This window comes from Vidua macroura, chromosome 4 (genome assembly GCF_024509145.1).
Source record: "Vidua macroura isolate BioBank_ID:100142 chromosome 4, ASM2450914v1, whole genome shotgun sequence".
Taxonomy (NCBI): domain Eukaryota; kingdom Metazoa; phylum Chordata; class Aves; order Passeriformes; family Viduidae; genus Vidua; species Vidua macroura.
Genome location: NC_071574.1, coordinates 35894693 through 35909701, shown reverse-complemented (window position 1 = coordinate 35909701; position 15009 = coordinate 35894693). Strand labels below are relative to the sequence as shown.

The 15009-nt window shown below is 40.0% G+C and overlaps 1 protein-coding gene across 1 annotated transcript; it reads right to left on the bottom strand.

The window, feature by feature from the left end:
- Positions 1–3055: 3055 nt before the first annotated feature.
- Positions 3056–14009, bottom strand: LOC128805906 (uncharacterized). Its single transcript, XM_053974892.1, has 8 exons — positions 13257–14009; positions 11373–11459; positions 10952–11185; positions 9629–9651; positions 8609–8754; positions 7955–8046; positions 7766–7861; positions 3056–6690 (listed from the first exon to the last, which is right to left on the bottom strand). The coding sequence occupies exons 1-8, from the start codon at positions 13803–13805 to the stop codon at positions 5026–5028; spliced, it is 2892 nt and encodes a 963-aa protein (XP_053830867.1). The 5' UTR covers positions 13806–14009; the 3' UTR covers positions 3056–5025.
- Between the last annotated feature and the right edge of the window lie 1000 nt (positions 14010–15009).

The window sequence follows — 15009 nt, the reverse complement described above, 5'->3', positions numbered from 1 at the left end:
AGTGAAAGATGTCCATGCCCACAGCAGGGGAGTTGAGACTATAGAATTTTGTAATGGCCCAGCTTGAGAGGGACCTTAAAGATTATCTTTTTTCAAGCCCCTTGCCATAAGCAGGGACACCTCCCACTAGACCAGGTTGCTGAAAGTCCCATCCAGCCTAGCCTTGAAGACTTTCAGGGGACTGGGCATCCTCCACTTCTTCAGACATCCTGTTCCACTGCCTCACCACCCTCACAGTAATGCATTTCTCCCTAATCAAAACCTACTATTGCAGTTTGAAGCCATTCCCCCTTGTCCCATCACTACATTTCCTGACGGTGTCCCTCTCCAGCTTCCCTGCAGGCCTCCTTCATATACTGGAAGGTTGCTATGGGGTCTCCACATGACTGTCTCTCCTCCAGGCTGAACAGACCCAACTTTCTTAGCCGCTCATTACAGGGGAGGTGATCCACTCCACTTGAACAACTTCATGGCCCTTCTTTGGATTTGCTCCAACAGTTCCATGTCCCTCTCCTATTGGCGACACCAGATCTGGATGCTCTACTGTAGGTGGGGTCTCACAAGAGCAGAGTTGAAGGGGAGAATCAGCTCCCTTGACCTGCTGGCTACACTTTTCTTGATGCAGCCCAGGATTCCGTTGGCTTTCTGGGTTGTGAATGAACATTGCTGCCTTGCGTCGAGTTTTTCATCAACCATCATCCCCAAGTGTTTCTCTGCAGGGCTCAGTCCATTTTCTGCTCAGCCTGGATTTGTGTCTAAGACTGCACCAGCCCAGGTGACTGACTAGATGGCCCTTAATGTCCTTTCCAGTCCAAAACCTTCTTTAATTCCAGTATTTCAAGAAAATATTGACTGTATTTAAAAAACCCCATGTGGTATTCTTAATTACTAGGAGCTGAGTTTATTAAGTTACTTGTTTCAGTAATTAGGGGTCCTTTTTGCAAAACATAGTGTCTTCATAATTAATAGAAGGCTCACACAATCTCCTGCTCAATTTAGCCAGAATTGTCTGCAGTGTTCTAGTTTAGCTTTGCAACAGGTTATTCAGTTGATACCATGTTCTCAATATAATATTAATAAACTATCTTTTATAATACTACTCATGAGTCTTATATGCTCAATATAATTAGATAAACATAAGCTTTTGCAGCATTATTAGTTTAAGCTTATAAATGTTCTGCAGTGACCCCAGGCAACTAGTGTGTCAGTATTTGAGGTCATGCCAAATGCTCTCTTCATTTTTACCCTACCTACACAACAGGGTTTATTAACAATGAAACAGTTCCAGTGCATATCTATTTGATTTTTTCTTTCTTCAGGTTAAATGAAGAATGAATTTTTTCTTTCTTCAGGTTAAACATGCTTACTATGCATTCAAGGATTTTTCACTCCTTATTAAATCTATTCGGTGTGATAAATTTGTGCTTTTTAGATTACAATATATACTTCACTTTTAAAGCAACTTAAAAGGGAACAATGCTCCCTTTTTTTTTTTTTTATTAAACCAGAACAAGTCTGAGTGAACTGTGATGATCCGAATAATAATGTTCTACTGGCATTTAAACAGCTGGAAGAAAACTATGAAGAGAAACTGAAGTATGTTACCTGAAGAACAAAAACCAACCAAAGCACCAGTACTTAAGAGTCTTACCACACAGATCAGCAGTCTTTATGTTAGAAAGTTACCAGACCTGAGTTATCAAATACAATTTCACAATAAATCTTTAGTTAAATACCAATAATACAATAATAAACAAACCAAAAATACAAAATAATGCAAAGTTTGCTTTAGGAAGTTAACCTTTAAAAATTGACATTTAAGCAGCTCTAATGTCAACTAAACAATTGTTTTTAATAAACTGTATTTTTTAATAGTTACAAAACCAAATAATTGTACTTTATATTTCAGTTGCACTTTTTTTTCCAGGCAGTGACACATGCTAATATAGCGCTCAGATATATACTGAACAAACGTCACATTTCTGACAGCTGGAGACATTAGCCTCTCAGTAGGACAGCACTAGAAACTTTCAGCTCATTTGTGAAGTACATTCAACAAGTACTTTAGCTATTATAATAAAATAAATTGTTTTAACTGCTTTCCAAGGTTTCTATTAAATCATGAAGTAGTATAGTCATGAACCACTATAAAAGCTTTCAAACTGGTCTGCAGATTTAGTTTACAAAATCTGAAATATATAGAGGGCTTCATACAAATATAGCAATATTTTGACTAATAAAAATTTCCAACCACATGTAGAATTGCTTTGTTTTTTACCTCTTGTATCTTAGGGAATCAGAAAGATACAGAACTATGTAAAACAAATTACTGGGCTTAGTAAAATATGTTATTTCCTTGGTGCTTTGGGGTTTTTTTGTTTGTTTGTTTTTTATCTTTCTTTGCTTTTTTTCCCAGCAAGGGCAAATTTCTCAGCAGTATTTTCAGACAAATGTTTAACACTGCCTTTTTGTTTACCTGCAATCTGAAAAAATACACACATATACCTATGTTTAGATAACTTAGGAAAGTGAGGCTTTGACATCAGTCCTCACCACTACACAGAATTTTATGACTATGATCAAGATAGCAGTATAAGTTATTCTCTATGGATAAAAAGGAAAATATGCATTAAGGACAACTCTGAATCCAATTTCTTTGAATAAGCTCTGGTTCACCCAAGATCACTGACTGTCCTGTTTCTAGCCAGGGAAAGGTTAATTTTTACAGTAGTCAGGAGGAGGCATGCCTAAGACCCAGAGGTTATTCTGAATCTCATATCATTTTCAGGGAACAGGGGAAGGGCTCCCTTCTGGGTCAGCATAGTATGGCCAAGGGAGTAGGCAAGGATCTTCATGCTGGGGGTTTCTGTGTGAATCTGATCTGCCCTGTAAAACTTGAATGCTGAGCTATAAGGCACTTGGACAATGCTTGAAAAGCAGCCCCAGGACTACAGCAAACCCCCACACCCACAACTTTTACTTTCAAAGTAGTACATAGTAGTATATTTGCTTTATGAGTCTATGATGGTATCTTTTCACTAAGAGACAAAGTATCTGCATGGAAGTTTAACTTTATCAAACGCTCATGAAATAACAGAAATTAATAGAAGACAGGTTGAAAATACTTAAGCTTCAGAAACTTTTAATGGTTTCTGATTAAACCTAGCTCATTAAGAATTTTTTTGTCAGTGTAGAAAAAAACATTTTTTGCAACTTTCTGTAAAATGATTTTTACAGGCGCCTCATCTGACTCTAAAATTGTTCTTGTTTTTGTTAGAGTGAGACCAACCTCCACCTGTGACACTCTCTGCCATTATCATCTTGCTCAGCCTTTGTCTTTCATTGATTTGAATTAACATTGCTCTCTTACACATGCAGAACATGACAAGAATGTCTAGGGATAACAGCAGAAAATAATCTTAGGAGAAAATTGAAATACAGTAAGATTTAAGAGATGAATGTCAAGAACTAAAAGACTAACCATAATGAGAATTTTCACCACCTTCCTTATTATAATGCAGACAGAAAAGTAGTATTAATTGTGATAAATACTAGAAACATTTAATAATTTTCAGCACATTTAATAAAGGAATGCACTGCCACAGAAAAACTGAGGCCAAGAACTGAACACAAATGAAATTAGGTCAACATTTCCTGAAAGAATAATAGTTTCTCTAAGTTTTATTTACGGTAAGTATATTAGTAAGGACTGCAGAGATTTAAATTTAAGTAGTATTTTTCTTACAGAGTTGCAGAGGCAATTTGCAGATTATTGATTTTTCTAGTTGCCAGTGAAAACTTCTGAAGGAATATTAAATATCCTGCATTTTGATTTAATACTGCCAGTTGACATATCTAATACAGAATTAATTTCTTAAAGCCTAGCATCAGCTTTTGCTGAAGCATGCAGAGTAAACAAAATAGAACTTTATTCTGAAACAGTGCTACTGTCTGTGTATTCCAATAACTAAAGCACAGTTATCTCTTGGATCCAACCAAATAGCCAGCAAAGTAGAAAAGATGGTCTTTTTATCCTTACTTTGAATTAGATTAATTCCATGAATTCTAAATTGCTAATACATATAGTAAGAAGTGATGTTTTCCTTTTTTCTTGTCATTACACACAGATTTTAAAAGAAAATTTTTGTGTTTTAAAAGCTAGGTTCTCCAAAATCTTTCAATGAAACAGCAAGGTGATCTGTCCAGGTATTCCCAAACTGTTGCCAAGAAGAGCTGAAACTTAATTGTGATGTTTCTTTTTCCTGAAAGCAGCACTTCAGAAGTGTAGCTGACATCCTTCTGCAGTGTGTAACAAGAACACTGATACGATGCTTCCATTTCAAAAGAACAAGAGAAATGATGGAAATTACACTCGAACTTACACCTTCAACATACATTTAACACATCACAGAAAAGGAAGCAGCCAAGGGGAGACCAGCAAAACAATTTTTAGTAACACCTTCAATATCCTTTATTTTTGTTGTGGCTCTCCTCCCTCCCTGCCTGTGAGGTGAATGCTCTTGGCTGCTCTCTTACCCATTTAAGTGCAAGTGGTGCTGCACACAGACAGCAATTCACTACCTCCTGCCACCGAGGCTTCACCCAACTCGCTTTCTGGGACACCTCAGTTCCCTATCCCCCAAACATACCCCAGAAGGTTTGCATTCTTGAAGATGCAGCATCTATGGCTATGCTTTGGTCTTGAGCAGGACACGACATTTTTGGTTGTTTGTTGAGATAATGACTATACTATAAAAATCACTTAATTACATTGTACTGCTCATAAGCAGTTATGTTTCCAATACAGAGATACTTTGATTGGCGAGAAGTGGGGAAGACAGCTGTAAAATCACAACTATCCCCACCTTTTAATGTGTTACGTAGCATTTATTTCATTCCAGCTTATTTTCCTTTTCAGTCTCTCTTCACATCTGATTTTGTTATACCTGACATTTTGTCTCCAGCAACAGAAAAATATTCTGATGCATGGCTGGTATCAGTAGAGACAGATGTTTGACTTAGCTCTTAAGTGTCAGAAGTGCTGTCTTTTAGCATTCCTCCTGTCTCACTTACTGCAAGCACAGAACCTCCTAAAGATGGATCATTGCACATGCCAGGAACAGAACAAGCTGTGTTCTGAAACTGTACAGGCTCAGGTTCATCCTCCCTTCTGTGACACACACAGTTGTTTTCACTAACAGTTTCTTCATCCTTTACCATTTTTTGTTGCTGTGTTGCTGCAGTGAGTTGAGTGGAAGATGCATTCTCATATTCAACAGGAAGGACTCCTGAACATAAAGGCTGACAAGGAGTGTTACCATCACCAAGCCTTTCTGCGCTTTCAGGGTTTTCAGACGAGTTCATAGGCAAACATGAGCCTTCATATTTTGGATGACTCTGAAGAGAAGCAGGCTCTGCACACTCTGAAGTTAGAGGTTTCCCTAGATTTAGAAGTGTTTTGTCAGGAGATTTCACCTTCTCCTTATCCATTTTTTCTGTTCTGTTTCCAGAAAAAAACATGGAAGAAGTCAGCAAATCAGAGGTATTTCTGAGAATGCCTCCAAATGAAAATACTGGTGAAGGCAATGGAAAGTTACTTTTGAAAGAAAATGCACAATTATTGGTTAGAAGGGGGGTCTTGGAGACATCATTCACTCCAGCTCCATTGTTGGTTTCTGAAGTACCACAAGCTACAGTTGTGCTGGATTCTGAGGTGCGAGGTTTTTGTTCCCCTACGACAGATGGTTTCTGTGTACCGTATCCTCCAAGTTCCTTTGCACAAGGTGTTTTTTCCCTCATGTGAGATAATGTTTCTTTCTCAGATGGCTTCTCAGATTGGTTAAAAAATGAGGATGATGGTAACACCTTACATGAATTGCTAGCTTCCGATCCTGCAAACCAATCTCTTTCTGAATTGCAAAAGGGAAACAAAATGTGTGGTTTCTCACTTTCTGCTGAGTCTAAATTAGGACTTGTTGAAGCATCACAAACTATGTTTTCGGTTTCAGGACCATATTTATCCTGGTTATTGGTTTTATCCACCTTATCATATCTCCCTAAATAAAACTGAGGGAAAGCACATCTCTTGTCTTGCTTTTTAAAGGAAAATGTACCTGTATCTCGACTAAATCTTGGTAATGAATTGTTAGATGCACTGAAAGTAAAAGGTACACCTGAAGGTCTTTCTGCTGAAACATCTACAGATTCTGAAGTTGAAGCAGTAACAGCCACTGTTGCTGCTGGCTTTAAGTCCAATAAAGTGCTAGAATTTGAGTTCATTTCCTTGGAAACAGTACCTGCTGATGCCTGTCTTGGCCATTTTTCTTTAATTAACAAGTCTGGAGAAGTATCTGACAAGGCTGGAGCAGATACTTCCTGGCCATTTCCCTCATGAAATAATTTTAAGTCACCATTTGTTTCAGGAAAGATCCTACTTGTGGATGGGATGCTATGAGCACTGCTTCCAGAAAAGTTTCTTTTGTCAAAGCCACCTCCTCTTTGCAGGGCTTCCGCTTTTATTTTATACGTCTTATTTGCTTTGGTAGGTGAAGATATAAAAGGAGTTCTTGAGGACTTATTCTTGGAGGCCTCAGCAGTTACAAATTTATACATTTTATTTGCAGGGAAATTTTGAGTCTTAAACACATTGGTGAGCTTCTGAAGTTCCATATAGTATTTGTAACGTAGCTCCTAGAATTACAGAAAAAAAAAAAATCACATTATCTAACATGGCATTTGTAGATTCAGAGATTATAAAACTCACATGTGACTAAGCCTGAAGAAAAGTTTTCCTGTACTCTAGAGAATTTCTAATATATTTTTCCATTGCTACTGGAAGGCAACAGGACACAAGTCATTACAGAAAAAAATGTTTTAAAGACAATTGAACAAGATACATATAGAACCCTGATGACAAAGTAGGTTTTGAAAGAGAAGACTACAGAAAACTGTATTTAAAGTCACTATCAAACCCAAAAATAGATAAAAACACTAACTTAGATATTAAGCAACAAATTCTCAATCAAATTCCCATGAAAAATAGCCATCTGAAATTAAGTTAGATGGTGGCGGTTTTGTTCATTATTATATATAATTGCATTCTTAACAGCAATAGAAAATAGGTATTTTTCAAAACAATGCAGAAAAAAAAATTCTGTATTTAAAGGACCTAAACAACTTTATAATTCAATCATCTGTCACTACTGTTCTCAGAACATGCATAATGTGATTCACTGCCAGCCATGTTTCACTAACTGTAACTGGAATCATTCTGTTTAGAACAATACCCAGCCACCCACATGTAGCTGCTAGTAAGTAAAAAGAAATAAAAATTAAAAGTCTAGTTGCATAACTGCATCATTTGAAATGAAATAAAAAAGAGACTGAATTCAGTTTCATGTCAAATTATTATGTGGTCTTACAAGATGGAACTCTATTCTTTAGAAAACAGAATACAGGCAGATGACTGCCTCATCAAATAGACACCAGGGAAGTTTATTTGGATTAGAAAGCTACAGATGTGACTCAAGAAGCCACACTAAATATAAAAGCAAGTATTTGAAGTCAGTAGTAATATTAAGTTTCAGCTTTCTAAAGGCAAAAAAGAGTAAAATTCTGACAGCTTTAATCCTAGTCAGATTTCATTCTAGAATTGTAAGGGTAATTTTCTACTGAGGAAACTGAAAACATTTTAAAAGCTTATTTAGAAAGTTGCATCACAACAAATAGTAACTTAGCCATACTTACAACTGATGTTCAATCATACCTCGTGGCTCATATTTTGAAATGCTGACATTTCTGATATTGACATAAAGCGAGTAGGGATCCTGCTACCGTCTGCTTCATCCTGTCCTGTTACAGGCTGAAAAATATTTTGCAGCAGACATATTTCATTTGGATAAGCCAAAACAGCCAAAATAGTACCATACTGAAGAACACATAGCCAATAACTTACAAGAAATGTGCTGGGTATATTCTTCTGGTCCTGCCACTGCTTTAAGGTATCTTTAAATAGAGTTGAGCTCTCATTTCCTTCGTAAGGTAGCTCTATTAGAAAAAAGCATGAGGATAGCGATGGACAATATATTAAATATAGAAAACATTGAAAGGTTACTGTGCATCTAAACAGATTCCATTTAAGAACAAAAATATAGTGCCCTAAGTGAGACTCTAGTCCTTGCTGAATTTTCTGTGATATACAGCAAGAAGCCTGTGTAATACATTTCTTTAAATGCTGGAAATGTCTGGCCTTACAGAAAACATAACACCTCCTCCTGTGAGGTAAAGGCACTTAATGTGAGCATAGCCAACACTTGCATGACACCACAACAAAGGCCCGTCTAGTTCAGCAACACACTCCTGACAGTGGCGCTATCAGCTGGACACCAAAAGTACTGCAGATTGCAAACATACAGCCTAGGAATCTGCTAGAGAAAGCACATTCATAAAATGCATTTAAAAACCCCTCAAGAATTTATCATCCATTTAATTTGCTCAGATGCTTTCTAGCGCGTGTTTGCAATGCAGGTTGTTTATCAGCAATTGGTTCCACAAGTTCCAGATTTCTAGACTTCCCAAAACTTGTCTTAATTAAGTCCTTCTTCCCCACCTTGAACAATGTTAACATCCACAGGTGTTAACTCCAATGCTAAGATTTCATTAACTACAGACTTGATATCTATCTTCTTTGGCATATACACTGGTGGTTTTTCCCAGTTGGATGCTATATTCATCACATCAAGCTGAGTTTTCATTCTGGAAGAGGAAGAAAAAAAAAAAAAAAAACAACCAAAAATGCAACTAGAATATTTTTCTTTATGCTTACATGCTAGCTAAATGATACCTGCCTAATAAAAAAAAAAATTAAACAAATTGCTAGGAAGCAGAATGAATTAGAAAAGTTCTGTCTACAATAAAATGTTAAGTTCTTTAGTTTTTTTACTTAGAATTGTTCACTTGAATTAGGTTTCGCAATCAATGAAAACTGCAAGAAGTAGTGCTAGTAGGTCAGCAAAAAATTACCCCCTCCACTTTCCTTAGTGTACATTGCCTGAATATGAATTATATTCCTTCAGAGAGCATTGTTAATGTTAGTCTGAAACACAATGTATTTTAAAGAACTCCATTTCCAATATTCTTTCTTAAATACAGGTTAAAAGGTTCTCAGAAATGTAATTAAGAACCCTTAGAAGACATTACAGAGTATGTACACTACCAACACAAAAACAAAGATACTTCAGAATCTCCAAACATTCTCTTACACTGAAAGATTTCTGTAAAAGCTTCAAGCATGCTTCAGTGTTACTGAGTTTAAATAAGATATCTGAAAAATATCCAATCCCCAAGTATTAATGAATTTCTATATTCGCTTTTTAATAGGGAGATAATTCAAAAGCTTGATTATCTCTAATCCCAGATAGTATGTCACTCAAATTCTTGACACATTTCCTAAAATTTGGAATATTGGGCATCCAAAAATCTGAGATTATAAGAATCTCTTAATTACTCAATACTGTTTTAAATTAAAATTACTTATCTTATGATAGCCAATATAGCTATTTTTTTTTTGTTTTTAATCTTAAAAATCTGAAAGAAAATTAGAGAACTAACAAAACATGAGAAAATATACCTTGTATTCAAGCCACAGGCAACCTAAAAATAAAATGAGAATTAAGATATGAGCATTTCTCCAACTATCAGGAAGTCATTACTTCATCAAAATACTTCAGAGACTGAAGTACCTGTCTTCATTTCACAGAACTATAGAATATAATTCTGTTAACATTAAATAACAACCAAACAAATATAAAAACCCCAACCTAAACAAGTATGTCTGTGACAATTATTTATCTTGTAATATTTTGTGATAAATACAAAAAAGAACTCCTTCAGAGCCCATGGGCCAAATCATGGCCCATATTGTCACCTGATCAGTTTCAGAAGTTCAGGTACTTGTAAACATTCAAATGAAGGACTATTTTATATTTCTTGGACAGGAAAGGCTCTGCTATGTGCTCTCAATATGCTATTATACTATTAAAAAAAGCTGTCTTTTAGTTTGAAATCAGGCATATAATAGTGGTAAGAAGTGCAGTGCAGTACACTGTGCTCACATGAGACTTTCCAAAGAACATGTAAAGAGAAGAAAAAAACCTGACTGGATTAGAGCTGCTTCCCTATAAAAACCTGGTGATCCCACTACTGGATCTTTACACAACAAAATCAATGTTACAGAGGGCAGGCAGGGAGGTGCTAAGTTAAAGCAAAAGAAAACAAATAGCAGAAGGAGGAACAGGATGAACGGGAGGAATGAGAGGAAAAAGATGAAGAAGTTAAGAAGGAACCAAAGGCAAAAGTGGAGGAAGAACAGAAGGCAAAGTGGAGGAAGAACAGAAGTAACAGGCAGAATATGAAGCAAACCAGGAGACATAATAGGAGGAAGATGAAAATGGGATGGGGAATGACAAGAAAACAGGGGGAGCAGGAACAAAAGGAAGAAAACGAATAAGTTGAGAAAGAGATGTGGTAGTGATTAGTGACATACTAATCACTGGAATCATAATATTTCTTCCAAAAGTAGGAGTTGCTTTTACTTCAAGTAAAAGTTAAATTTTCCTTTACAAGTCCTTGACCAGACAGTCAAAACTGCTCTTTCCTAACGTCCCATTTATCTGGAGGCACCAAAGGACCCATTGCAGAAATCAGCAATATGCTATTTCTTAAGAAAGCAAACAGTAAAAATCACAGATAAGCTGCATATAAAACTTTCTCAAACTTTTCTAAAAATAAAAAAACATTGTTATAAAAAAATGTATGAAGTGTTAAGTAATTTTAATCTATATTTTTCATTTGTTGACTTTGTTTTTCCTGATCGATTATAATCATATCTACAATACAGCAGACTCTATTTGAGTTCTTTAGACAATTGCTATCAAAACCAAAATGCCATCACCTCCAGGAAACACTGAGGATCACACTCATGGACAAGCTTTTCACAATCCTTCAAAAAATTCTCAATGGTCTTCTTGTGAGTTTCTTTCATTTTCTTCCAAATCTGAAATGCTTTCTCTTTTTTACCTCTTTGATTTTCAACATCTTCTAGTAATTGCTGTTTTTTCACTTCTAGAGTTTTGAAAATTTCTCCGAATTTCTGCTCAATTATCTCCACATCATTTTTCAGCATCATCTAGAAGCACGAGAACACAAGAACAGATGTAAATGCAATAGCAATGTCCACACAGAGTGACTTCTCTAAGTAAGCTCAGAGCACATCTATGCCACAAGGAGCACCTGTATGCTCCAGGTTGTGAATAAACTATCCCTAGAAGAGAATTAAAGACATACACACACAATATCCAGCATTTGTAACTCACATCTGCATCATTCGGTCGTTTTGAGATCTCATTCACCAGCTTCTCATTTATTATCCTCATCTGTTTCAGAATGCTAAAGAAGGTTAACTGCAAGACAATTGAAACACTTAATTATAACTTTATCCTTCCATAAAATAAATAATTTCAGTGCTTATCTAGAATCAGATTGAGACAAACAAGGAGCTACTGGAGAGGGTCCAGTGGATGACCACAAGGATGATCAGGGGTCTGGAGCACCTCTTTTATGAGGAGAGACTGCAGGAGCTGGGCCTGTTTAGTCTGGAGAAGACTGAAAGGAGATCTCATTGACGTATATAAATATCTCAAAGGCAGGTGCCAAAAGGAGGGTGCCAGACTCTATTCAGTGGTGCCCTCTGAAAAGACAGGACAAGGAACAGTGGCCATAAACTAAACCACAAGAAGTTCCACCTCAACATGAAGAAGAATTTATTTACATTGAGGGTGGAAGAGCACTGCAACAGGCTGCCTAAGGAGGTTATGGAGCCTCCCTCTCCAGAGACATTCAAACACCACCTGGTCACATTCTGTGTCACCTGCTCCAGGTGACACTACCTTGGGCAGTGGTTTGGCCTGGAGGATCTCCAGAGGTTCCTTCCAACCCTATCAATTCTGTGATATTCTGAACGATATGGTAAAAAAGCTCGTGATTCAAAACATCACTTAATAACATTTAATGCTTTCCTGGATTAGTACACAAACTTTCTTCTGCTGTTTCTCAAAGTAATGTTCTTAGGCTTACCTATAATCCATACATAGAATGACTACTTTATAGTTAAAACATTGTTTTCCTCAGACTTTTTCAACCCCTCCCCTCACATACATTTATCACAATATAAGTTTTAATGGTGATATTCCAGTTTGGCAAAAAATTGTGTGATACTTTTTGTTTTTATACCTCACATTGCTAAAACAGAAAGCTGTTCATAATCAATGTATTTCTGTTTGAGTTTGAACTAATATTATCACTGAGTCTTCCTCCTTTATTTCTCTGCAGTATCACTACTTCACATTATGTAGTAGTATGTCTACTGCAAAGGCTGTTTTCCCCTGGTTTCCCAAGTGACATACAATTGCTGATGGGAAAGGCAGAAGGTAAATCAGTGTAAAAGCAACTTTTGTCTTAAAGAATAGTCAGTGCTGTATTTAAACTTTTATATTCGTACTTTTCATCACTGCCCTGCAGTTGTTTCAATTACTGCGCAACAGAACTACCACCCTGCATCTCAACTTGCACAGGGCAAGAAAAGCTCATTCTACCCAAACAGTCCCTATTTTGTTAAAAATCACAACTTCTACAACCAGGCAGCCAACAATTATGGCAGGCAGCTGCCTTCTTATGCAGACTGTAAAGCATCTGGCTTATACATTTATTACTACTCACTCAAACTATCTATCCCTAAATATGTAATTATGTGTGACCCAAATTACCTATCACAGCTAGAGAGCCTATAAACAAAACATCTGTGGGTGGGTTTTTGGAGTTGTTAGATCTTCCTGGAGAAACAACAATAACAAAACCAAACATCAACACCTCTCCCCCCAGAATCAAACAAATACCCGACATCACCCCAAAATAACTCTCTAGATCCTTCGGTAAACTGGGTTCAGATCTGTTGCTGCTGTAATACGCCTGGTCCCCTGTGTGCGCTGGACGCAGTCTGACGGCAGCCCGGAAAGGCACAACCCGGCAGTCCACCAACTCCTTACTGCCCTAAAGCAGCACTAGCACTCTGCCTCTCTCCTGCCCACCATCCCGCGTTTTTTCCTGTGTTTCTGCGTAAAAACAACCCGTGCCCGGTGGGATCTCCAGTGGACAGCCCAACCTCCCAGCCAGACCCCTAGAGCGGAGAGCGCCGCGCTTACTTTCTCTTCCTGGTACACCGTATCTATGAGGTTGACAGAGTGGAAGATGCCCTGATGCTCCTCGGAGACGCACTGCCCGCACCCCGCCTGCCGGCACATGCGGCAGTAGAGCTGCACCGGCCGGCTCGGATGTTTCTGGCAGCTTCCCCCGAACGCCTGCAGGGAGAGCAGGTCGGACCCCGGCTTCGGCCCCAGCGCCGCCTCCCCGGCCATGGCGGCGCCCGCCGCGCCGGACCGGTAGAGCTTGACCACCTCCGCCAGGGTGGTGTTGACGGGCAGGGCGGCGACGCCGCCGCGGGGCAGCAGGCACAGCTTCCTGCACAGAGGACAAGGCACCCGGGCGCAGGACGGGCCCGGGCCCGGCCCCGGCGCCCCGCGGCCGAGACGGGCCTGCCCCGGGCTCCGCTGCGGCTGCTGCAGGCGGGCGGCCTCGGCCGAGGCCAGGCACTCCAGCACGCAGCCCCGGCAGAAGTTGTGCGAGCACAGCGGCAGCGTCACCGGCTCCTCCAACAGCGACAGGCACACGGCGCACGTCAGGCTCGCCTCCATCGGCGGCGGCGAGGGGTCGAGCGGCCGCCGCTCCTGCTGCTTCTCCGGGCTCCGCTCGTACCACTGCCCCGCCGCTTCCAGCTCGAAGGCACGGGGGGCTACAGAACCCAGGAGCGCCGCGCTCCAAACGCCGCTTCCAGCCGTCAACTTCCCAAGAAGTGGCGCCCGGCCGCGGGGGGCGGGGCCGGGAGATTAGCGTTGGCGATAGGCGGAGGCGCGAGATTGACGTCGCCCTTCTCCAATAAAAGCAGGCGAGGCCAAGGGGGCGGGGCAGAGGCTTCTGGGACCCGCCTCCTGCCTGGTGCGGGAGCGCCCGCGCGCCGTGGCGCCCGCGGGGTCCTAGCGCCGCCGCCGCCATTTTGTGACGAGCCGTGGGCGGAGCTCCCGCCTCACGTGCTGGGACGGGAGCTCGGGAAGCGCTGGGAGATGAGCGCGTTTGCAGTCCTGAGAAATGGGGTTGTTCCTTGCTGCAAACCTGCGGAAGTTAAAACCAAGTGACTCCGCAGTGCCGAGCTACGGCTGTTGGGAGCTACCTCCAGCTACAGCTGCAAAATCAGAACTTAACTTTGGTTTAGAATGATGTTAGTGCTGGGCAAATGGGACAGTGCTCAGCTCATTTTCCTTCCACCCCCCCGCCAAAGTTCTGACTTAACAATTTTGTTATCCGCCCAAAGTGTTTGGAAGTGAGTCAAACTCAAGAGAGATTCGAAAGAAATTTTAAGTTTATTCTAAATCAACACATTTGTAACACGATGTCAGAATTTGCAATGAAGCCAGATACGCTGTAATTACAGTGCTAGTTCCAGAGGCTGAGGGAAGCGACAGGTGCAAACGGCACAAAAGCAACCACGTGTTTGTGCCTTTCTGTAGCAGTGCTTTATTCAGTCACACGGACTGCACCTGCAGAAAGTACCTCTGTAAGAACATCCAGAAGGTCTGTGTCCAGTTGGACACCTTGTGGCGGCGGGAGAAAAGCCACGGACAGATATTTTAGTGAACACTACCACACCTTCCCTCACTTCTGCTTCCCTAAGAGGCTGACAGGAGGTACGTGCGCCCAGGCTGGGAAGTCTCACGCATAGGATGCCCTGAACAGCCCCGGGGGATTTAAAGCAGATTCACGTTTTTCCGTGGGGCGAGGACTGGAGGCCGGGCTCTGCCGCCTTTCCTTGTTGCTATGGGAGCTGCTGTCACCAGCTGCTGT